The sequence below is a fragment of the Callithrix jacchus genome, chromosome 15 (genome assembly GCF_049354715.1).
Source record: "Callithrix jacchus isolate 240 chromosome 15, calJac240_pri, whole genome shotgun sequence".
NCBI lineage: Eukaryota > Metazoa > Chordata > Mammalia > Primates > Cebidae > Callithrix > Callithrix jacchus.
This window is the reverse complement of record NC_133516.1, coordinates 62297797-62323574: the sequence shown is the minus strand read 5'-3', so window position 1 is coordinate 62323574 and position 25778 is coordinate 62297797. Positions and strand designations below refer to the sequence as shown.

The window sequence follows — 25778 nt, the reverse complement described above, 5'->3', positions numbered from 1 at the left end:
GTGAAATCCCATCTCTACCAAAGGTACAAAAAATTAGCCAGGCGTGCTGGCGGGCGCCTGTAATCCCAGCTACTCTAGAGGCTGGGGCAGGAGAATTGCTTGAACTCAGGAGGCAGAGGTTGCAGTGAGCCGAGATCACGCCACTGCACTCCAGTTTGGACAACAGAGTGAGGCTGTCTCAAAACAAACAAAAACAAAAACAAAAATCACACAGTCACTTCTCAAGCATGGTTTTGCACTAGTGTGGAATGGCTCTGTTCAATATTCTGGAGACTAATTTCACAAACAGAAAGATGAAAATAGATAGTGTCAGTGACTTCCCAAATCCAAAGGAGACAGAGAATGCTCTGGGTATTAAAAAAGAAAGAAGGGGAGGGAAAAACTCTTTCTAGTGATTGGTTATTCTTAGGAAATCTGATTGCAAAGTACCTGCAGTCCAGGGAAAAAGGCCTGCAGAGAGTCAATCCAGGTGTTCATCAGCTGCCCACTGAACATGTTCACATTGACATAAAGTGGGGGGTCTCCTTCTCCTTCATTGCAGGCTTCCCGCCTGCAAACCCAAGTAGCACATTCAATGGTGAAAAGAAAGCTCACTGACAGATCTCTAGCTCTCTAGCAGCTGCTGGTAGTTTCGTTTGGATGAAATCAACATTAACTTTTTCTCCTCATTCCTTAAACCTTTGGAGACAGACTGCCTTTATCAACACTAGACTCTAGCAGAAGATATTTACCACAGGATCAAAGTTCCTAATGCAGGCATTGTAATATGTCAGGATTTCACAGTATTCTGCAGAAAGCACTTTGAGCTTTGGGTTTAAGAACCCTCCACATAAGAGAATTCAGTATATAGTATGGGCCTATGCTGGATTTCACCTGAGCAGAAGAGCTTGGTTCTTCTGGTACAGAGTCTCTTCTTTAGTAATGTCCTACAGCATGGGCCTGGAGAAATGCATCAGAGCAAGACCCCTGGGGATTACTGCTCAATTTAGTTTCTGGCTTTGAAAAGCAAAAATAAATTCTACCCAAAAGGTCCCTTACTTAAACACAGCACACACAAGTGGTTCCTAAATCAGCAATGTAGAAAAGGGCCCAAGAAAATCCTACCAAGCAGGAAGCTCGGTAACTATAACTTGTACTGAAACTGGCCACTTAACACAGAAATACATACAAAGAAAGATCTGGGGGGCAGTCGTGGTGGCTCACACCTGTAATCCCAACACTTTTGGAGGCCAAGGCAGACAGATAACGAGGTCAGGAGTTTGAGACTAGCCTGACCAACACAGTGAAACCCCATCTCTACTAAAAATACAAAAATTAGCCAGGTGTGGTGGCACGTGCCTGTAACCCCAGCTACTCAGGAGGCTAAGGCAGGAGAATCACTTGAACCTGGGAGGTGGAAGTTGCAGTGAGTGGAGATCGTGCAACTGTACTCCAGCCTGGGTGACAGAGCAAGACTCCATCTCAAAAAAAAAAAAGATCTGGGGAAGAGAGAGTAACACTAGAGTAGAAGCCACAAGGTGAAACCCCGTCTCTACTAAAAATACAAAAATTAGGTGGGCATGGTGGTACGCGCCTGTAATCCCAGCTACTCAGGAGGCTGAGGCAAGGAGAATTGCTTGAACCCAGGAGGTGGAGGTTGCGGTGAGCCGAGATTGCACCATTGCACTCCAGCCTGGGTAACAAGAGCGAAACTCCGTCTCACAAAAAAAAAAAGACCAATCCTAACAATTCTTTGGAAAGTAATAGAACCAGAACATTGTCCTACAAATAACCATCTTGCATTGTAGATCTGCAATTAAAGCCACAGTTAAACACTAGGATGTGTCAGCTCCTATAGTAGTAGCCAGTCTCCAGACGGCCCCGGATAACCTCTATTCCTGCAAGTCGCATCCTTGCGTAGCCCTCTCCCAGACTGTATCAGGGTTGGTCTGGATGACTAAAGATCTGGCAAAAGTATTGGTGTATCATTCCCAGATTAGTCATGAAAGCACTTCGGGCTGCCATTTTGGCCTCTCTCTCTTTTTCTCTCAGATCACTCACTCTTGGGGAAGCAAGTGGCTATGAGCTACCTATCAAGAGGACCCTTGGCAAAGAACTGAGCCCTCCAGCCAACAGCCAATGAGGAACTGAAGCCTGCCAGTCACCATAAAAGTACACCTGGAAGGGTATCTCCCAGCCCCATTCAAGCTGTGGCATAGCTGTGGCCCTGGCCAACAGCTTGACAACAACCTCAGCAAAGATCCTGGGCCAGAGTGATGGGCTCAGCTGCTGCTGGATTACTGTCCCAAAGAAACTTCCTGAGATGATGCTTGTTGTTTTAAGCCATGAGGTTCAGTACTGTGCTAAACAGTGACAGAAAGCTAACACAGCTCTTTGCCCCCAGATGACTAACAAACTAGGAGAGGTAGTAAGGTGAGGGCAGAGACAAACAGACCCTGTGATTGTATGTTAAAAAAATACAAACACTTCAGAATGCATTCTGTTTGCTTTACAAGGCCACAGGGGAGACGTGAGGGAGACATACCCTCTTCTTAAGTAGTTCTGAATACTCTGATATGCAGCATTAAACATTTCTAGGTCTTCTTTTTCTCCAAAGAGAATGTACGATTTCAAGAGGTATTCATAGAAGGAGTCTAGCCCAGCACCCAGGCCACTTTGCTTTCCAACCCAATGGCCCGTCTGAATGTTCACAACGTTGCCTGCGAAAACAAACAAGGCAATTGAGGTCCCAACTGTCTCATCAGGGAGGACATGGATGGGGACGGGCTTCCTACTTCAACCATACTGCTCCTCAGCACCTCTATCCTTGGCATGCAGGAGAAGGAGTAGATGCTTGGCCCTAACATTTTTATCAGTCCTATCAGTAGCTTAGCCTAAACATATTTCTAAATATATAGTGCTTACTGACACAAACATGGGGATAAACATTTAATGCAAAATAAAAATAGGTTTGTCATTTTGCTTTTCCAGGTTGATGAAGCATTTCAAAACCCAAGAGTGTTCACAGACTTTAACCCAGTACTGCCATTCCTGGGACTTTATCCAAAAAAAAAATTATTTTAAAAAGAAAAAGTGGCCAGGCATGATGGCTTACACTTATAATTCCAGCACTTTGCGAGGCCGAGGCAGGTGGATTGCTTGAGCTCAGGAATTTGAGACCAGCGTGGGCAACATGGTGAAACTCTGTCTCTACCAAAAATACAAAAAATTAGCTGGGCATTGTGGTGAGTGTCTGTAGCCCCAGATAGGAGGCTGAGATAGGGGGTTCACTTGAGCATGTGGGACCACTTAAGCCTGGGAGGCAGAGGTTGCAGTGAGCCAAGATTGTGCCACTGCCATCCAGCCTGGGTGACAGAGGGAGAACCTGTTTCAAAAAACAAAAAAAAAAGAGAAAATATAATTTTTTTATAATGAAACAAAACAACAAAAAGAATGGTAACTATGAAAACAAGGCAACAACTTGGAAACAAGTGCTCTGCCAAATGTCAGGCAGAATAAAAATATCTGTTTATATTATAATGAAAAATATATCAAAGTTGCACATGCCAGGCTGAAAGGATCTATGGAAACCTAAACAGTTGACAATCTGGAGTGACACCAGTCAACTATTTGGTGATAGACTGACAACTTGAGCGACTGCTTTATTTCCATTGCTGTTGTTAAATACAACAAATACATAAATTTCAGAACTTTAAACAAACAGGTAAAAACCCACTTTAACACCTAGGCCACACACAGTGGCCTACACCTGTAATTCCAGCACTTATTGCTTGAGCTCAGGAGTTTGAGACTAGTCCAGGCAACATAGTGAGACCCTGTCTCTACATAAAGTAAGCATGAGCATGGTGGCACAGGCCGGTCATCTCAACTACTTGGAAGGCTGAAGCGGGAGGATCATTGAGCCTAGCAGGTGGAGGCTGCAGTGAACCAAGATCGCACCACTGAACTCCAGCCTGGGTGACACAGTGAGACCCTATCTCAAAATAAATAAACAAATAACACTGTAAGTTAGCAAAATATTGCTAATTATTAAAGATAAATGATGAGTACACAGGGGTTACTATTCATTATATCTACTATACTCTGAAATTTTCCATAATAATTTTTAAGTAACACCTTGACCAAACATTCTCAAGGGAGGAAAAACCTCACCTCATAGAGGTTTAATCTGGACTTTCAATCTACTACCACATGCCTAAATTTTTAATAGGCAAAAAGCTGCTCCAAAGTAACTCTATATTCCTATATTTAGAATCTTATATTGAAGCAATAAAATCTGCCTCAGAGGCAGTTCTTTTTATGGCATTTCCATTAACAATAATTTTCAAGTGGAATATGCCAGGGGATCCAAATCAGAAGGGAGGCCTCAAACACAAAAGCTTCATTCTTTTCCATCAGACTATCCAGCTTCGCTCTCTGCAAAGGGTCACATAAAGAAATTAGATTCAGCTGACACAATTCTTTCTGCGTTGTCAATTGAGTTAAAGACTGAAAAAGGGGCAGAGCCCAGAGAAGATAAAAGCAAAGGGGACCAAGCGGTGTGCAGTCCCAATGGCGAGCAAAGGTGCCACACCTAGCAATCCTGTATCGTTGCTCCGGAGGTTCCAAAGGGCTTTCACTGCTCGTCTGGCCACCCACTCAAATGTGGAGTCCCCCAGCAGTCGGCTCAGAATCCCGAATTCCACCAGGAGGGAACCAGCTCCCGCTGTGCACGTCTCATTATTGCTGTCAGGAGGAACTCCTGTCTTTAGATTTACCTGGGGATGGGAAGAGATAAAGACTATGACAAAACTCAAGGAACCCACAGGGCTGAAAAGCTGGATCTCAAAGACTACACTTGGCTAATAAACGAAGCTTACCAGTGAGTCAGCTCTCTGCCTTCCAAGATACAGATGAGGTGAATGTGGGAATTAAATTTAAAAGACACAAACAAGACAATAAGAACAGCAGAGCCTTGCTTTATTAAGAGGAGCAAGTCTTCAGGGAAAGGCTATAACACTTCACTAAAACGTCTCTTTCCACCAAGTTTTCTTCATGGTAACACAGACACCAGGCTTTAGGGTTAGATACCAAGGCAAACTATAGAATTGCTTCTAAATTTTAAGTGAGCCACTATGAACTCACTCCTGCTCAACACCTAAACAAACCTCCAACTGGAAGAGAAAGGAGGCACTGCCAGAATATGACAGCCTGTTTCATCATGAAGGCTCTGTGCTCTGGCAATTCTCAGCCAGTTACCTAAAAGGCTGACTCAATTCCCAGAGGAGTTCTGGGCCTGGCAAATCAGATGTCACAAAGATAAAATCTAATTCCAGATCCTGGCATTTAAATCAGCAGCTAACTTGCTGGTCTGTGCAGGCTCTATTTGAAAGATCCATGTGAAGCATTCAAAAGAACACTCACTGAGCTTCTGCAATACCCATGTGAGAATCTCTGGGGAAACAAACCCAAGTCAGAGATGAAGACAAACTCCCCACACTGCTTTGTAGCAGGGAATATAAATCACACATGTAAATGAATTTAAGAATACTGAACCTCACAGAACATCAATTCCTTAAAGGGGAAGGAATAAGTCAGATATGTCACTGTTTGCCTTTTATACAGTGGATGCTCAGTAAATGCTGAATTAATTTTAAAATATTTACATAATATTTAAGGCCAAATTCTCCTAAAGACACTGCTTTTCTCATCTATCTCCATCCCACTCCTTCTCCCAAATAAATTAATAAACAAAGAATTTTAATTCAGGAAGAGAGTAAACTGTCAAACACAAAGGGTCAAACCAGTCTACCCACCCGAGGAAATGGAATTCCTGTCTTGGTGTTTTCAAAAGCAGGGAGGAGCCGCACGGCCAGGTCATGAGCCATGTATAACAACTCATTATCATAATCCTTAATTGTCATATCACCAAAGGGCTGCTTGGAGTCAGTTATTATTCTGTGAGCAGAAAGGAGGCTTCCCAGAACCCTGATGACAGGAAGAACAAAAACATAATACAATCATGTTGCTAATAAATGCTCATAATACAATTCACAAAGACAGAAGTACCTTTATATCCACATAGACTCAGAACTACCTGACGTCAGAGAGACCTGACTTAATGGCCTCTTAAACTCCTTTATACCTCTAATAAAACATGACAGATTTTTGTTAACCATATTACTAAAAGAGGGAAAGGGAATCATTTATCCGAGGCTACCAAAAACAATACTATTTATTAACAATTTTGGTAAATTAAATCTTAGAGCATTAAGAAAAGGGAGTTGCACTTTGGGAGGCTGAGGCGGGTGGATCACGAGGTCAAGAGATCAAGACCATCCTGGTCGACAAGGTGAAACCCCATCTCTACTAAAAATACAAAAAAATTAGCTGGGCATGGTGGCGCGTGCCTGTAATCCCGGCTACTCAGGAGGCTGAGGCAGAAGAATTGCCTGAACCCAGGAGGCGGAGGTTGTGGTGAGCCGGGATTGCGCCACTGCACTCCAGCCTGGGTAACAAGAGCGAAACTCCATCTCAAAAATAAAAAAAAGAAAGAAAAGGGAGTTGGCTGGGTGCAATGGCTCATGCCTATAGTCCTAGCACTTTGCCAAGGGAGATGGATCGCTTAAAGCCAGGAGCTCAAGACCAGCCTAGGCAACAAAGCAACACCCTGTCTCTATTAAAAATAAAAATTAAAAAAAAAATTAGGCTGGGCATGGTGGCTCACACCTATAATCGCAGCACTTTAGGACGCTGAGGTGAGTGGATCACCTGAAGTCGGGAGTTCAAGACCAACGTGACCAACATGGAGAAACCCCATCTCTACTAAAAATACAAAGAATTAGCCAGGCATGGTGGTGCATGCCTATAATCCCAGCTACTTGGGAGGTTGAGGCAGAAGAATAGCTTGAACCTGGGAGGCGGAGGTTGTGGTGAGCTGAGATCACACCAGTGCACTCAAGCCTGGGTAATAACAGCAAAATTCCATCTCAAAATAAATAAATAAAATTAGCCAGGTGTGATAGGACACACCAGTAGTCCCAGATACTTGGGAGGCTGAGGCGGAAGGATCTCTTGAGCCTAGAAGTTGAAGGCTGCTATGATCATGCCACTACACGTCAGCCTGGGTAACAGAGCAGGACCCTGTCTCTTTCAAAAAAAGGAAAAAAAGAGGGAGTATACTAATTGTTCTCAGAATATTGCCTATTAGTATTATTAAATTACTCTTGATTTATTTCACTTGGAGAAAACACTCATAAAAAACAGAAGCTGGGCATGGTGGCTTTTGCCTCTAGTCCCAGCTACTTCAGAGGCTGAGGTGGGAGGATCATTTGAGCCAGGAGTTCAAGGCTGCAGTGAACCGTAATAACACCACTGCACTCCAGCCTGGGCAACAGAGCAAGACCCTACTCTAAAAATAAAAAAAATAATTTAAACTTTAAAAAAAACAGAGAAAGTTAAGACAATTACTAAGTAATTTTTGTAGTTTTGGCTGCCAAGCAACTGTTGAACTTCCCTAATACCTTAACATCTAGTAAAGAAGCAAGGTGAGGAGGAGGAGGAGGAGAGAATGACCTACTGAGAGGGAGCAGGCTAACAGCTTACACCTATGTCCTGGTAGACCCATAAAGTCCCATTCTAATGATCTGTAGACTGTGACATATGTTAGAACAAAGGTTTTCATAATTCTAATTTTAAATAAGTATTACAACTGTTAACTGGAATGTTATGCAGTAATACAATTATCAAAAAATTTAAACAGGAAAATAATCACAACAAATTAAAGCAAAGAAATCAATATACAACATACTAGGTATAGAGTATGATCCCAATGCGCTAAACAGAGAGCGAGAGAGAGAGAGAAATAGAAGAGATATATTTAACAAGGATAATATACTAAAATGGTAAGCAGTGATTTTCTGTGGGTGGTGAGATGGGGAACTCTCATTTTCTTCAGAAATAGGTAGGGGTTTTCCGAGGACATCATGAAAGAAGTAAATGAGATCAGACTATAAAGAGAAATCATGAAATTCTGTTCTAGACAGACACCTATTTTACACCCCCATTAAAACATAAATGTGCCCAGGTATGGTGGCTCATGCCTGTAATCCCAGGCCTTTGGGAGGCCGAGGCAGACAGATCACTTGCGGTCAGGAGTTTGAGACCAGATGGCCAACATGGTGAAACCCTGTCTCTACTAAAAATACAAAAATTAGCCAGGTGTGGTGGTACATGCCTGTAATTCCAGCTACTCAGGAGGCTGAGGGATAAGAATCCCTTGTACCTGGGAGGTGGAGATTGCAGTGGGCCGAGATTGTGCCACTGCCCTCCAGCCTGTGTGACAGAGACTCCATTTCAAAAAAAAAAAAAAAAAGGTTAATCTATAAAAACAAAACAAAATATAAATGTGTCTTTCCCTTCAGTCCAGAATGTAATTACTTTGAAACAATTCTTCCAGTTTTGATAAATATGATATGAATATGAAAAATGCACACTATGCCCAGACAGCCCATATGGACTCCCTGCCTGGATCTTGGGGCTAAGAGACCCTCACAGAAATTTTTCTCCTTAAACACACAAAAAGAATTCTTCAACTCATTTTATGAATATTCATTATTTTACCTTATCGTGGCCTCAAAGACTTGGACGGTAGAATCTCTGTCAAATGAAACTGTGTTGATCACTAACTTGACTGCTTTCTGGAACTCAGATGAATTTCCCATTATCTTTAAAAAGAGGAACACAGATCATTACAGCAACTTGAAATGAACTAAGGCTATATCATCACAGCAGCCCAGTCACTTCAACGAAATGTCTGTATGTGGTTTTGCTACCACAGGAGTAGAAACACGAAGTAGAAAAGCACAGTTATTTCTTAGAATATATTCTTGGCACAGGGCAGGCCCATTTCCTCCAACTCAAGACAAATGACAAAACTGTGAAAATAATTCCTTGTTAAATCATGGGCATTCCTCATCTTCCTGACTCCACTCTCCAGCAAACTTCACTATGATCTTATCTAACACGTCACGCATTGTGGTTTCTAAAACTTCTGGCAGATATACAAATAAATCAGAAAACTGAAGAAACAAAAATACATCTTTCTCTCTGCTCCTCAAATAAATCAGCAGCTTGGGTGCTTGGCTCCCAGGAGACCAAGACATCTGGAAAATTGAACTTGTCACTTGTTATCCAGATGTCTAAACATTTTGAGAAATAGTAGTTAGTATCTTTTGGAGCATAAGAACAAAACATACGAATAATCAGCTCTATGTCCTTTTTAAAAACTGATCTAGTTCTATCATAAAAATACATGCAAACGAATGTTCATTGTAGCACTGTTTACAATAGCAAAGACCTGGAACCAACCCAAATGCCCATCGATGATAGACTGGACAGGGACAATGTGGCACAAATACACCATGGAATACTATGCAGCCATAAAAAAAGATGAGTTCGTGTCCTTTGTAGGGACATGGATGAACCTGGAAACCATCATTCTCAGCAAACTGACACAAGAACAGAAAATCAAACACCACACGTTCTCACTCATAGTTGGGTGTTGAACAATGAGAACACATGGACACAGGGAGGGGAACATCACACACTGGGGTCTGTTGGGGGTAAATAGGGGATGGACAGCAAGGGGTGGGGAGTTGGGGAGAGAGAGCATGGGGAGAAATGCCAGATATAGGTAATGGGGAGGAAGGCAGAAAATCACACTGCCATGTATGTACCTATGCAACAAGCTGGCATGTTCTTCACATGTACCCCAAAACCTAAAATGCAATAAAATATATTTTTAAAAAACAAACAAAAACTGATCTAGAATTATGATTCCTATTTTGGATGCGTAGATGTGATGTCACACTAAGCTACTCTCTCCTATGTGAAGCACAGTTTGGCATCAAACTTTATAGATTAACCTGAATCAAAATGATTTCACTCCACTCAAAATTTTATGACAACCCTGGGACCATAATGACAATATAAGGACATACTGTGAAAGAAAAATAAATTTCTGGGACCCCAAAATCACTAAGCCAAAGAGAAAAGTTAAGCTGGGAGCTGTAACAGGCAAACCTGCCTCCCCTTTTATTCCTAAATAAGATAGCTACAAAGATAAAAAAGCTCTGTATGTCCCTCACAATTCATCTACAAAGACAGTCCTGTGGTCCTCAAGATCTTCACCCCAAAACAATTCTGCTGAATTTCACCCTGGCAATGTAACTTGATCACTTATCTTCATAGGTGCCCACAAGGGACAGAACTCAGTCTGCTCACCTGAGAAAAATGCGTATCTAATTGTTTCCTCTACCCTATTATTAATGTAAAAATGCAGACTCACTAAGCCAGACAGAGGCATAAGTGACTATTCCTCTACCTTTGTCACAGGTAAATTGTGTATTCAGTGGAAGGCTAATCAGACCATCAAAAAAAATGCAACCAGCTATGCAGGGTGGCGCAGGTCTGTAAGATCAGTACTTAGGGAGGCCTAGGCAATCAGATCACTTGAGGCCAGGAGTTTAAGACAAGCCTAGCCAACACGGTGAAACTCCACCTCTACTAAAAATACAAAAATTAGCCAGGCATAGTGGCACACACTTGTAATCCCAGCTACTTCAGAGGCTGAGGCACAAGAACTGCTTGAACCCATGGAAAGGCAGAGGTTACAGTAAGCTGAGATTGCACCACTGCACTCCAGCCTGGGTAACAGAGCAAGACTGTCTCAACAAAAAAGAAAAAAAGAAATGTAACCATTTGTCTTTTATCTACTTATGACCTGGAAGTGCCCCCTCATCCCACTCCCACCACTTCAAGTTGTCCCATTTTTCTGGACCAAATCAATGTACATCTTACACATACTGATTGATGTCTCATGTCTCCTGAAATGTTTAAAACCAAGCTGTGCCCAACTACCTTGGGCAATGTAATCAGGACCTCCTGAAGCTGTGTCAAGGGTGTGTCCTTAACCTTGGCAAAATAAACTTTCTAAATTAACTGAGACACTATTTGTTTCTTCATCAGACACTACTATTTTCAAATATGTCTTATTTCCTAATATTTATTGGTCTACATTTTTTCCACCTCATCATTATTTTGCTGTGACCTACAGAGTAAGTACAGACATTTCTAGGTTTCAGTTCTTTCTTTTTAGAAAATGATGCAATAATGCTGCAAGTTGCATCCAATAATCAGGGGATTGGTATCTTCACAGTGTTTCCATACCCCATCTGTTAAAGCCCGTTTAAATATTAACAAAAGAAAAGGAAAACCTCAACAGAAGTTAACACCTGAAAAATAACCCTGAAGCACTAAAGGCCGGATATTATACAATGAAAACCACAGAGATGGGTCTGTTTCCTTATAGATGTTTACCAGCAACAATATCTGGTGAAGCTGCAGGTGCTGACATGAGCTCAACTCAAGCAAGGATGGTGAAGCAAGTCAACAACTCCTGCTTATTGTAGTTTACCATTATGGTCAGATAGCTACAGAACCCCAGGTACCCACGTTCTGAAATCAGTCACTCATGTTTGAAAAAGGCTGAATGGGACAGAGAGCTAAATGGGTTTGTCTGTTTGATAGTAAAATTTCTCAGTCTTTAAAATGCTGATGAGCACTATGGCTCTCTCATAGTGGGTCCAGACATTCAGAATTTCTCAAGTTCATTTGGAAACAGAACTGTTCTTTCAGGGAGTAAATGTCTTTAGAATTTGTGTTTCGAAATGCTTAATTAGTTGGAATTCATTTTTTGAACAAACACTTGCACTGCTACTAAGCACCAGACACCATTAAGAGTGAGGGAAAGTATAGCAAACAACAGAATAGCAAGCATGGTAGGGGGATAAAAAGACAAAATGGGGCAAAAAAAAAAAGCCAGCTACTAGGGAGGCTGAGGCAGGAGAATCACTTGAACCCAGGAGACAGAGGTTGCAGTGAGCTGAGATCATGCCACTGCAGTCCAGCCTGGAGCGACAGAGTGTGATTCCATCTCAAAAAAAGAAAAAAAGAAATAAGCTTTCATCATGAGCTATACATAAGTCAGGACGTTTCCTTTAAGCAACACTTGTAGGCTGAGTCAGCCTCTGGTATTATCAACAAATTAGCTCTAAGGTCAAACATACTTGTCTGGGCACATTTTGATCACTGATGGTAAATGACTGAAACACAGCAGCAATAACTTCAGAAGGAGACATTGGGAAACTAACGTGCTTTGCAATTTAAATTATACTAAATCAGTACCCCAGATTTCCTATTAGACCATGGGCCTAGTCCTATTTCTATTACTTATTTATAAAATGATGTAGAATGATCTCTCAAGCTCCTTCCAAGTTGTGGTAATTCTACTACTGGCAAGAGACTATACAATCATAATGCAAACTTGGCTAGCACATTACCCAATTCCTTTGTGTGTATGTGTGTGAGAGATGAAGTCTCACTCTGTCTCCCAGGCTGGAGTGCAGTGGTGCAGTCTCAGCTCACCGTAACCTCCGCCACCTGGGTTCAAGTGATTCTCCCGCCTCAGCTTCTCCAGTAGCTAGGATTACAGGTGTTCACCACCATGTCCAGCTAATTTTTATATTTTTAGTAGAGAAGAGGTTTCACCTGTTGGCCAGGCTGGTCTAAAACTCCCGACCTCAGGTGATCCACCTGCCTCCACGCCCTAAGTGCTGGGATTATATGCGTGAGCCACTACATGCAGGCCCCATTCTAACTCTTGACAGACAGCTTTAAACTCTTCTACAGCATGTTAAAAGAAACAAGAATAAATTATTAGGCACAAGATTTGGGCTAGACCACAATGAGAATTTTCTCATGGTAAAGGCTTGCTGGACAATGAAGGAAAGCAAAGAGGATGTAAAATCATCTTTACTAAGAAGATTTGAAAACAACACTATGCTGGAATACAGTCCCCTGGAAACCGTTTTACGGCAAAAGGTGAAGCAGACAAAGCACACAGACATGGCACCGTGCACCAAGTGCCACACACACTCCCTTCAAGGTGCTTCTGGGTATCTGCTCAAAGGTCTCCAGTTCTCCAGACTCAACGAGCAAAACCACAGGATAAGGAGATGTCAGTACCCATATCGGCAGCTCAGGCATGGAGTGTCCACAAAACATGAAGTAGTAAATAAAAGAGAAGGGTTTCTAGAAAGCCCCACATAAGGACTGGCACTAGAGCTCCAGCTTGCCCTTGGGAGAGCGAGTAGCTAGATGGTATTTTAGGGTACCTGCCGACCCTGAGATCTTCTCTCTTTTACTCCTGGAATAGCAACTAGAGTAATTATCAATATTAATGAGATTCGCTTGCTATAGGTTCTTTTAGGGAAGACACAAAGTGGTAAAAAAGAAAAAGAAAAAAAATAGGTTCCCTAAAATCAATCACACATTTCTTCTCCTTTTTTTAATGGAATCGCATTTCCTGTCATTTAACCTTCAACACTTTTCTTATTCTCCCCATTAAGGTCATTAAAATAAGTAACAGTTATCAAAGCTAACAATACATTTTGACTTATCAGGCTCCTTGGAATTCCCATTGCTGGAGGGAACTAGGAATAATCAATTCCAAAACATCTCAATTTTTTTAAAAAAAGTGAACACTTACTGCAAGTGTATCCAATGCATCAACAAGAGTCAATGAGTAGTTCCCTAGTACATCATTGATGTTCAGATTTGAACTGAAAAAGAAAATTAAAATTAAGCAAAAATACTTTATTTTAAAAGAGAAGACAATAAAACTAAACACCTATCAGAAACTATAATTGCCAGCAACTCTTACTTATTCAGGAACTAATTACAGGTGAATTCGTATGGCAAAGGTTTTTTTATCCCAAAAGCAACACTTTCTATGGTGTCCATAAGTAGAATTGAGTCACAAAACTGCAGACACACTTGTACTAGAGTGGAAAGAATGCTCATGGGAAGTCAGGAGGCTGTGAGTCATCTCCTCTCTCTGAGATTCAGTTTTACCACCAGAGACAATCTCTTTAGTCCTGTCCAACTTTAAAAAGCTCTGATTTCACAATTATTAGGAAGAAGAGCCCTTGTCATACGACCCACCTGTAATACTTTAATACAGAAATTAGACACCACAGCCTATCATACACAAAAAAGAAGTAAACACATTCATTTACAGTGTCAATATTACTCATCTGCCCTGTGATTGGGGGTATGAATTCTTTACACCATTTCTTCATTAACATCTCATCCAAAGGGTCTCCATTATTTCTATTAATTCTGAGATATCATTTAACAGGAACCAAAGCAGGAACTGAGGCCTTTTTTCCTTCGTAACTGGAGCTACATAAATGTTTCTGTCACACACTGCTCACCCCCAGAATCAACACCAATTTTCCACTCTGAAACAACCTCAAGAAACCAATGTCAGGATGGCAATGACGGTGAAGCTCCTCAGGCACTGTGCTATGTCTTTATAACACTTAAAAAAAAGTCACAACAAAAAAACTAATACATCTGGGAGAGTAGGGATGAAGAACTAGCGAAAGCAATAAAGGACAGTTGAAGAAATTCTGGGAGCTTCATTTATTCCTTTGTCCCATTCCCACAAACCCAGAAAATAAGTGCAGAAGATTGGAAAAAATAATAGTAAGAGAAGACATAAGACAACTGTTTAAAGATTTTATTAGCAACCAAAAGCTCCAATTTTATTTCCAGCAAGATTCATTAATATCTGCAGTCTTGCATCATATCCCAGAGCACTTTATCTGCTCTTTGGGTCACCCTAATGGTCCTTATCTCACTTCTCAGTGAGAGAAGCCTCTGGTGCACAGCACCTCCCATGTTGTGATGGCTTGCTGTGTTCTCTGAAAGGCCTGTGCCTCAGCTGGAGGGAAATGGGGCTTATGTAAAAGAGCATAACAACTCCAATGTCTGATTTTATTTGAACCTTCCAGTTGCTTTGTTTCATGCTGTTATGCCACCTAATCTAAAGAAAAGAATTTATAGTAAAATCTTGGATACAGTTTTTTGAAACAAGATATATATGGGGGCTATAGCTATCTCATTTCCTATAAGCTGGTAAGTGAACAAACTGCTTGGCTGGAAAACTGCACCTGTTTCTTCTATTGGTTGATTCTTTGAAAATAAACTTGCACGATAGCAAAAGGTCCCCTCAAGGTGAGAGCTATGGATTCAAATATGCCTCTCAAGGGCAACTGACAGCCAAGAAGGATATTAAAAATGCCAGGGTTGCAGGAAGGGCTCAAAGGAGACAAGGAGATCCTCACACCCAATTATGCCAACTCAAGAATGTTCTGCTGTGTGTAAATATTTAACTATGTTGCTCTGCTGCTTAGAAACAGAGTGGGCTTTAACAGCCCACCTCATCAGAAAATAGCTCCCTCATCACATAGCATCCAAGCTAGATGGCAATCAGGAGAAATACATGTAACTCCCCTCTCCTGAGTCACACCGAGATCTGTGGCATGTGTCACTCTCTCCACCTGCACAGCCCCATGGAAGGAAGGTACTCACTGTGAGCACTGAACTCCTTTCCATGTTTTATTGTGCTTTGCCTTTTAATCTATAACTAAAAGAGACCCAGTCTTAAAATATTTCTTTTACCACGCCCAAGCGTCACTAAAAATTAATGAGTTGCCACAAGGAAAAAAAAAAAAGTATTTGCAGTAAACGTGGGGTTCCTTCTCTCCACTCTAGTCAGACAAATCCACTCCAAGATCTGGGGTATTCATTAGCACACTTGAAATTCTTTCTTACCAAATAGTTCCTACATCCTCTTTCAAAATGTGCCAAAATAAGGGGGAAGTGGGAGTGAGGATGAAGGAAAAATAAAACACCGTAAAACTCTCCTGGCCTAACAGCACGAAACTATTATGACTCCATATGTGCCAGCCCACTATGCAGGTAAGACTCTGGATTTGTTCTTTGTAGATATTCTTGTCAACATCCAGCCTAACCTGATACCTTTAAGTGCATCAAGACAAGAATCTCAATACCTTTCCCTGTAACCAGCTGGCTGAACTGCACAACTAAATGCTCCACTTACTTCACCAGGTACAAATGTTCATGGCATTCACCCCGCCGTGAATTCTTAAAGTTCACCTCAAAACAGAAAAGATGGAGAAAACCATGGCCTTTGGTAGAAAATTTTTATTATGCAGTTAACAAAATCAAACATACGTGTTTTTAAAAAATTCCCACGCATACTTAACATGTAACATCTGTTCAGAAATCTACCTGGCATGGTGTAGGCACAGAGATAATACAAGAAACAGTCCCTGTGTTCAAGGGATTGATAATCTGGAGAGATAAGACAAAGGGAAATGAAGGTGAGTACACAACAGCACTGAATTCTCAAACAAGGTTAAAATGTGGAACCACACAGCTCAAAGGAAAGGAATCAAAAGGAGAATTGAGTAAATCAAGGAGAATCATCTTCAAACAGTTAGATGGCGTCATGGAAACAACACGAGTCTGACTCTGAAAGAGGGCAGGACTGTTCAAAGAAAGAGGAATGTAGAGGAGGCCATCTTGAGCTAGCTGTACCTAAGCATTTGAGGGGCAGGTGTTTGTTTGGCTTGAGATTTGCTTTGTTGTTTTAATAGCAATACAGTACAAAAGAAATTGAGAATGGTTACATGCCCAAAGTCCAGAACTATAGTTTACCATTCACAGGATTACAAAAATATAATATCCACATTTACTCAAAGAAACTTTAAATTTGGAACCTCCAACCCAAATTGAGGATGTGAGAAGAATGGACTTTGCATAGTTATCTGAAGTTAGAAAGATTTGCTATTTTTAGAGTATTCCGGTTTTATTTACTTCATGTTAACTCCCTATGAAACACCTCTCTAAGAACACGTCACATGTACTTGATGCAAGATGAGCCTGGAGTACATATGAATACAGAGAAAAGGTAAGAGTGTTTTGCACCGATATTTTGTATGTATACTTTTTATATAATATTGTAATGGAAAATTCACTCTTGTTAAATGAATCATTAGAATACATTTGATTTTTTTAAATCTGAAAGATTTTTGGCTGGGCTTAGTGGCTCACACCTATAATCCCAGCACCTTGGGAAGCCAAGGCGGGAAGACTGTTTGAGGCCAGGGGTTCAAGACCAACCTAGACAACAAAGTAAGACCCCATTTCTACAGAATCTTTTTTATAAATTAGCTAAGCATGGTGGGACACACCTCTAGTCCCACCTATTTTGGAAGCTGAGGTGGGAGGGCTGCTCGAGCCCAGGATTTCAAGGGTGCAATGAGCTATGATTATGCCACTGCACTACAGCCTGGGTGACAGAACAAGACCTTGTCTATTAAACAAACAAACACAAAATATGATTTTTATTATAGATTAGTGTGGGGATGTGAAGTTTCAAAGCCAGCATGACATACTCTGGTTCTAAACTTTCGTCAAGACCTAGTATTTGATAGCACAACAGGAGAACTACAGTCAACAATAATTTAATGTACATTTAAAAATAACTAAGTATAATTGGATTGTTTACAACACAAAGGAAAAATGCTTGAGGGGTTGGATACCCAATTTTCCATGATGTGATTATTAAGAATTGCATGCCTGTGTCAAAATATCTCATGTACTCTATAAATATATATACCTACTATGTACTAAAAATAAAATTTTTTTAAAAAATATTTTTAAAAATAGCAAAGCCTGAGTGGAGTTAAAGGAAGGAGAGTACAAAAAATTAACTTTTCTACTCGTTGTTAAGTGACAAGTGTAAGGAGTCTACGCAAAGCTTCTTTGGCCTCCTCAAAGACAACAAAGGTTTACCAACCAACAGCCCCACCCAACTCGGGGCACAAACTGTCCCTAATGCCATCCCAACCTCCCCAATACTTCTAACACCTTCTTTCTAATAACACATCAGTCTCAAACCTGACCTTAACTTACACATAACCTAACAAATGCATAACCAAACCAAGACACTCATCAGCAGCCTTCATCCTGAAATAAAGGCCAATGGCACACATGATACCATGAACTCCAGCAAGTAAAAAATCAACCACCACCTCACTTTGCTGGGAACGGAGTCTTAAGGTTCTCCAGGTGCGCTCTTAAGGTTCATTAAGAAAAACACTAAAATGTCATCAACTCACTCTCCAAACCATCATATTCTCAAATGAGAGTGTTACCACAATTCCCTGTTAAACTGTTTTCAACTTCAGTCCACCAGGTAAAAGGTAATCTGAGAAACAGTCTGTAAGCAAGAATAAAGGCACTTACTGAAAGTGCTCTCTCCCTTCCTATACCAAGTGTACTAGTGGAAAAGCACAAATTAAGTTCCAAACTATGTACACACACTATGACTGCAACTACGCAAAAAATGTGAAGGCATATGGGCAGGAGCTAGCGGCAAACAAATTTAAAATAACTGGTGGGATTTTATGATTTTTTTCAAAATTTAATGATGTTGATTTAGAAAGAAAAAACATCAAAGCATAATGTAGGCTGACAAAAAAAAAGGCCACAATTTAAAGAAGTTTATTCCCCTCCCCAAAAAACTGAGATAGAAAATACATTTATAAATATAAAGTCTCCTCGAGTTAAGTGAGCCAAATAATTCATACATTTCTTAAAATCTGGAAAGGCCAAATACTTTTCAAAATTTAATATTTTTTTCTCAAAAAAAATTGAGATAGAAACTACACTTATACGTATGTATAAATGCTATGGTTCAGCAAGAAAAACTCATCGGTTTCCTACAATTTTCAAAAGGCTCAGTCCACTGAATTTAGCCTCGGATATCCCCTTGCTTCATTAGAAATCATGCTCTCAAACTGCAATTTAAAACATAAATTTTTGGGCTGGGCGCGGTGGCTCACGCCTGTAATCCCAGCACTTTGGGAGGCTGAGGCGGGTGGATCGCGAGGTCAAGAGATCGAGACCATCCTCGTCAACATGCTGAAACCCCATCTCAACTAAACATACAAAAAATTAGCTGGGCATGGTGGCGCGTGCCTGTAATCCCAGCTACTCAGGAGGCTGAGGCAGGAGAATTGCCTGAACCCAGGAAGTGGAGGTTGCAGTGAGCCGAGATTGCTGCATTGCGCTCCAGCCTGGGTAACAAGAGCGAAACTCTGTCTTAAAAAAAAAAAAAACATAAATTTTTAGGTAACCAAACCATTTTAAAAACTCAAGTCCGTTTAGTCTATAGGCTTCCTTATCAGAACCTAAGAACTGGATTCCACTGCTTTCCTCCAGGTAAAGGAAAATGCTTGCCCCAGACAGTGCCAAGACACTGAGCAAACCAACTTCCATCTAGGAGAGGCGAGTCACTTATCTGGACTAACAGGGTCTATGGTAATGCACACTCCTTCCCTCCAGGTAAAAGGTCTTTAGCTGGGTGTGTTGCCCTCTTGGACTTTGATGTCAGCAGCAGTGACCCTTGGACCTCAGCCTTTGCAAACAAGGCTGGTGGACTGTGAGGACTGGCTGACCTTCCCTGACAACCACGCCACCAGTATGGGGGAATTTATAGGACAGATCGTACAGAGCAACGACGCTGACAGTCAATTCAGCATACAAAGAATTTCACCCCAAGCATCTGCACCTCAAATGTGGGCCACATAGCATCCCTCCCCGCCACCTAATAACCCTGAGCTTAAGAAGCAGCCCCTGTGAAAGAGACAGGAGGTAACCCCGTTCTGCCTCAAACTCAACGGCCGCCTTTGAAGAGAAGTCCTTTCTTGGGGTGAACTCCTGGATTTTTACATAGAAAAGACGTGGGTGTGGAAATCTGATGGAGGTGGGGCGGGGGTTAAGGCTTGTTCTAAAGCTGCGTTTACACGGGGAGCATGGAGATTTCATTTAGAGTTTATGTTCATCGGAGGAGGGGCTCGAGATGAAAGTGGAAAGCCCTCCAAGCCAGCCCTTGGCACTACCACTGTCACTTCTGGTCTCTGGGCCTCAGTTTCCTCATGTGTAAGACACTGAGCTGGACACCGGTTCTGAAGTTCGGAGATTCCGGAAGAATCAAGAGAAGAAGGCTACCAGCCCACCCCGCACCCTCAAGCTCGGGGATCCTCACAGGGACTCAGGCGGGGCACGGCGCTGAGGCGCTGCCCGGGACCCTAACGGCCCTGGCGCCCTCGAGGAACCCGGAGGACAGAGGGCTGAACCCCAGCGCGGAGGGCGAAAGGAAGCTCGTGAGCGCGCGGCCCCAGGCGGCGGGGGCTACTCACGGATCCCCGCGGTCAGGCCCACGGCCGCGGCAGTGGATGGGGTTGAGCTCGTCCTGGGGGAAGGCGTGCGCCATGTAGTTGTCGTAGCCAAAGACGAACATGCCCCGTGCCAGGTCGCGCATCTGGGCACGCAGCTGCGGAGGGAAGGCGCCGCTGTAGCGCTTCTCGTACTCGTCCGGGCCGCGGCCCCGGCCGCCCAGCACGTAGCCCCAATGGGCCGGGCCGCACATTCCCGGCCCGGGACGCCGCGGAGCCTGCCGCGGGCCCCGCGCCGCCCCGGTTCCCGGCGACTGCAGCCACGACGGCCCCGACAGTCCCCCAGGCCGGCCCACGGGGCCCGAGGCGGGCGACGCGGGGCCGTCGGGGCTCCTCAGACGCTGGAAGCCGAAGCTGAGCGGAAAGCGCTGGTAGAAGCCCATGCTGGGCCCCAGCCCGAAAACGAGCCACAATACTCCATGGAGGCCAAGCCGGAGGAGCACCAGCCCCAGGAGGAGCGCTCGCCATTGCATGGTCGCGCGGGCGCCGCGGGCATTATTTTAAAGCGCGGGGGCCTCCCCCGTCGACTACCGCACTCCGCGCTCGCCTCGAAGCCCGGCTCACTTCCCCTTTAAGGAACTCCCCCGTGACGCACCAGGAACTAGCCCATTGTCCCCAACCCCCAGGCTCTCGGGCGGGCCAGCCAGGACCCGTGTTCGCCGGCCCAGTGGTCCGAGATTGGCCCGGCCTGGGCCCGGCCTCGCGGGGCGCGGCCCAGGACTCCCTCCCGTGCTTAGGCCGCCGGGACGTCCACAACGCCGCGAGGCCCCGCCCCTCACCCGGGCCCCGCCCCGCCATCCAAGCCCCGCCCCCTGGGCGGTCCGGAGCCCACTGGGGTTGGCGTGGCGAGCAGGAGCCGCCCTGGCTCAGGCGAGGGAACTTGCAGCCAATGGGAGCGCGGCACGGCAGCCGGACTCAGACGTGGCCCCAGACCGCCTGGCCTTGGGTAAATCAGGTCCCTTTCTGGGCAGAGCGTGTGTCCGGCCGAGCTGACTGGAAAAAGCCACTGAGGTCTAGGTTACTAGTGATGACAGTTAAAACATAGATAAGGAAAAGAAGGAAAGGAACGTTTCTGCATAAAAGGGGCTATTTTTGCAAATCGAGGGCAGAAGTTTTATAACTTAGGTGTCTGTTTATGGATGGGGTAGGATACTCCCCTTTAGCTCAAGGAGTGCACAAAACAGCAGCATGAATTGTGCTCTTTTGATTTCAACACACAATTTGTAAGAATCGCTCATGTTGCTTGTAAAACACATATCCCCAGATCCCTACCTATCGAACTCCAGTGGTCTTGGGAATACGCGTGTAAGTACTCTTGGACAGTTCTTAGAAACTGTCAGTTTCAGGAAATACTGAGTTATGTTATATTCCTTTTGTCTCGAAAATGCGATTTTTTTAAAAAGAGGGGGTAGGGTTTTGAGTAGGAATCAAGGCTGCCACTACCACCAAATTACTTACCAGATATATCTAAACATGTCTTCTGTCCCTCCCATCCCACCATCTCTCCCGTGCACCCGCAATTAATGACCTAACCTTTCAGGTGTGGGGTAGATTCCTAGTTAAATCACTTTACCCCTCTGTATGTACTTCCTATGATAATTAAGAAGGTTGTAAATGTTAGCTCTAAAGGGCTATGGCTTTCACATAAAGATTCAACGCCTTAGGCGTTTATATATTTTGCTTGCTGCGTTTAGAATTGGCTGTAAGGTTTGCCCTCCCTAAGTTTAGACCCTATGCCTGTTTCATCAGCGTTTCTGAAAAGCTTGGGAAGCAAGACCCGACTAGACCACCAAATCAGATATTGGCTGATGGTAAGTTGTCAGGTGGCACTCTCATCACATTTTCAGGGCCAGAGGACTTTTTGAAATATAGAGGTGTAAGGGGAACTAAGAAACACTTGATTACAGGACATGGTAGCTGGCACATAGGAAGGTCCTCTCTGTTGGCTGAGCCTTGTTCTTTCCCAACATTGAGATATTCCAAGCAGCCCAACCAGCAAAAAGATTACGAAGACAGCTTAGGCCAGGGTCTTAAGACTGACTACATGGCTTCTGCTTTTCCCCCCTCTGTGAAGAATGCCTAGGGACTGTGCTGGCAGCCCAGCTCTCGCGCTTGATCCTGAACTTCTGCCTTCCTGGAACTGACAAACTAAATGTGAATATTAAGTTGCATGTTGTATGTTTCCTTCCGGAGCTACTTTATTACAAATTTTGACTTAAATTTGATCTGGTGAACTAGAGGCCACATTGAGGACAGCTCCTGTCTTGATGTTAGAGAAAAACTCTTATAAAAAATAAATCTTTTAATATGCAGAGAAAACCATCCAACTCCTGAAAGATGCTCCTCATGGTAAAACTGATGGTTTTCAAAACCCTCTGACATGTGTGCTCATTTCATCTTCATAGAAAACACTGTAAGGCTTATTCCACAAACCATGGAAGAAATCAGGTTGGGGGCTCAATTGTCAGAGCCTATTGGCTCTAGGAAGGAAAAGAATTACTACACTTTAGGGAAATTTGCAATTCAAATAGCCCTTGAGCAAAGACAGGTCCCTCTGCTCTTTCCAAGCCACCCAAAGGAAACAGTTTTGACATTAGTGCCCTGCAAGGCATAGCCTAGGAATTAGGGGCTAGGTTCAGAAAGTGTTTCCTTCTGGAATGAAACTGAAAGGAAAGAAATAGGTTATTTTGTGCTAATCCTTTAGATTAGGACTCCCCTTAAGGTAATATAGCTGATAAGATTGGAACAACACCCATACCTAATCAGAAAATTCCAGCCTTAAAAATCAACTTTTTTTTCCCCCTGAGACAGAGTCTTGCCCTGTTGCCCTAGCTGGAATGCAATGGCGTCATCTCGGCTCACTGCAACCTCTGCCTCCCTAGTTCAAACGATTCTCTTACCTCAGCCTCCCGAGTAGCTGGGATTACAGGTGCCTCTCACCACACCCAGCTAATTTTTGTATTTTTAGTAAAGATGGGGTTTCACCATTTTGGCCAGGCTGGTCTCGCATTCCTGACCTTGAGATCCACCTGCCTCGGCCTCCCAAAGTGCTGGGATTACTGGCATGAGCCACCACACCTGGCCAAAAATCAACCTTTTAAGAAACAGTTTGATTCATGACAGGTTTTTCTGTAAGCTCACAGAGCATCAGGGACTGATCAAAAAGGAAAGGAGGCACTTTTCAATGTAAAAAATGGCTTGCCTCTGGGGAATGCCAAAGAGGTAACAACTAAGAACTCACCTTCAGAAGTCAGATGTTCAAATCATAGCTCTGTCCTAAGAGTGACCTTGGGAAGTTACTTTTCTGGACTTGTTTTCTCATACATAAAATGGGTGAGTAATGAGGACAATATTTATCACAGTCATGAATTACATCACATATATATATACTTAACATTATATAGATAAAGTACTTACAACTGTGCTACATAGTAAACCCTACTGTTAATACTTTTCAACTCTGAACCTTTTAAAACGAGCATCTGGCTGGGTGCAGTGACTCACGCCTGTAATCCCAGGATTTTGGGATGTCAAGGTGGGCAGATCACTTAAGGTCAGGAGTTCGAGACCAGCTTGGCCAAAATGGTGAAACCCCATCTCTACTAAAAATACAACCATTAGCTGGGTGTGGTGGTGGATGCCTGTAACCCCAGTTACTCAGGAGGCTGAGGCACGAGAATCACTTGAACCCAGGAGGTAGAGGTTGCACGGAGCTGAGATAGTACCACTGCACTCCATTTTGGGTGACAAAGTGAGACTGCATCTCAAAAAAAAAATTTTTTTTCAAAAGTAGGGGTTTTGCAAAGCTGAAGGCCTGAAATATAAGTACATAATTACAGTTCAAACCTATTTGATGGGCAGAAATCCAAGTTTGTCAATATGCTCTGTTAGCAAGATACAGGGAGCTAGACACAGTGACACATGCCTATAGGCCCAACGACTCGAGAGGTTGAGGCAGGAAGATCCTTTCAGCCCAACTAGTTTGAAGCTGCATGTGCTATGATCATGCCTGTGAATAACCAGTGCAATTACCTGGTTAACAGTGAGATTTCATCTCTTTTTTTAAAAAAGGCATAGGGGACAGGGATTGGTAAAAAGAAAAAAAAAAAAAACAAACTAGTACTTCCCCTATGAAGGGCCATTTGGCAATGCTTTGTGTTAGAAAAAACTGTAACAAACTTAGTTATAGATCTGGTATTTATTCATAATTTATGAATGGGGCAGCCTCCATTCTGCAAAATAGAATTAAAGCCCCAATGGGAATAGTGAGTTTTGTAAGTTTAGAGCAAGGAACCACAAAACAATGAAAAATAACTGATTGGTTGACATCAGGTTACTTTTTTTCTAAGGGTTAAAGCAGAAGGGACTTCCTTATTATCTGATAAAGGCAGACTGGGATCTTCTGTTTCCAGGAAAAACTGGTCTGTAAAAAAAGTTTCCATTGTTAATTGTGTGGCATTTAGTATATGTAACTATTTTGGTTTGGTCTGCTAGGGTCTAGTGCAGAAACTCAAAAAAACAAACAAACAAAAGGCCTCCCGTAACCCAGATATGCTTCTATGAACTGCTACACATGCCCAAAATGATTCATTACAGTACTGTTTATATAAGCAAAGAGGCTGGGCGCAGTGGCTCACACCTGTAATTTCAACATTTTGGGAGGCTGAAGCAAGATTGCTTGAAACCAGGGGTTTGAAACCAGCCTGGGCAACCAAGCCAGACCTAGTGTCTACAAAAAACAAAAACTAAAAAAACTAGCCAGGCACAGTGTTCTATTTTTGTAGTCCCAGCTACTCCAGGAGGCTGAGGCAGGAGGATCACTTAAGCCCAGGAGGCTGACGCTGCAAGGGGCTAGGATCACACCACTACCCTCTAGACTTGGCAGTAAAATGAAACTCCATCTCTAAATAAATAAATAAATAAAAAATAAAAGCAAAAAGCTGGGGCATGGGGCTCACATCTGTAATCCCAGAACTTTGGGAGGCTGAGGTGGGCGAATCACAAGGTCAGTTCAATACCCGCCTGACGAACATGGTGAAATGCTGTCTCTACTAAAAATACATAAATGAGTCAAGCGTGGGGGCACAGGCCTGTAATCCCAGCTACTTAGGAGAATTGCTTGAACCTGGGAGGCGGAGGTTGCAGTTAGCTGAGATCCCACCCCTGCACTCCAGCCTGGGGGACAGAACGAGACTCTGTCTCAAAAAAAAAAGTTTATAAACAATTCAAATATGTATTAACAGGGACCAGTTAAATTTACTATGGGATAGTGGCACAATGTAAACCACACACACAGAACAATGAAGTTGGAACCATGGTGCTATAAAAGAAGGATGATATGGAAAGATCACCAGAACACAGGAAGTAGAAAAAGGGCCATGTTCAAATCAGTATGCTACCTCTTCTGTAAGTGCTACCTCTTCTGTAAGAAAAGTGACTTTTTTAAGAAAAGTATGTTTGTTTGCTTTTTAAATTTTTGTGTAAAGAAAGTATTAGAAATTTGTTAAGTCAGAAACTGACACAAGAGTTACCTGTAGAGGCAAAGCATAAGGAGGGGTGGTT

General features: G+C 42.9%; 1 protein-coding gene across 3 annotated transcripts in view; it reads right to left on the bottom strand.

Moving 5' to 3' along the window:
* The window catches only part of EDEM1 (ER degradation enhancing alpha-mannosidase like protein 1), a 33274-nt gene extending 12296 nt beyond the window's left edge, over positions 1 to 20978 (bottom strand). For 2 of the 3 annotated variants that reach the window (XR_013527449.1, XM_002758590.6), the window contains exons 1-7: positions 20181 to 20970; positions 13589 to 13661; positions 8602 to 8705; positions 5796 to 5967; positions 4574 to 4757; positions 2525 to 2699; positions 430 to 550 (exon numbers count right to left, since the gene is read on the bottom strand). Coding sequence is in view for 2 of the 3 variants with exons in the window: in XM_002758590.6 (XP_002758636.2) it covers positions 430 to 550; positions 2525 to 2699; positions 4574 to 4757; positions 5796 to 5967; positions 8602 to 8705; positions 13589 to 13661; positions 20181 to 20689 (1338 nt within the window). In the remaining variant the exon portion in view is untranslated. Of the gene's footprint in view, positions 1 to 429; positions 551 to 2524; positions 2700 to 4573; positions 4758 to 5795; positions 5968 to 8601; positions 8706 to 13588; positions 13662 to 20180 lie in introns of all 3 variants that reach the window. The other variant, XM_035276167.3, reaches the window with a different exon arrangement.
* Between the last annotated feature and the right edge of the window lie 4800 nt (positions 20979 to 25778).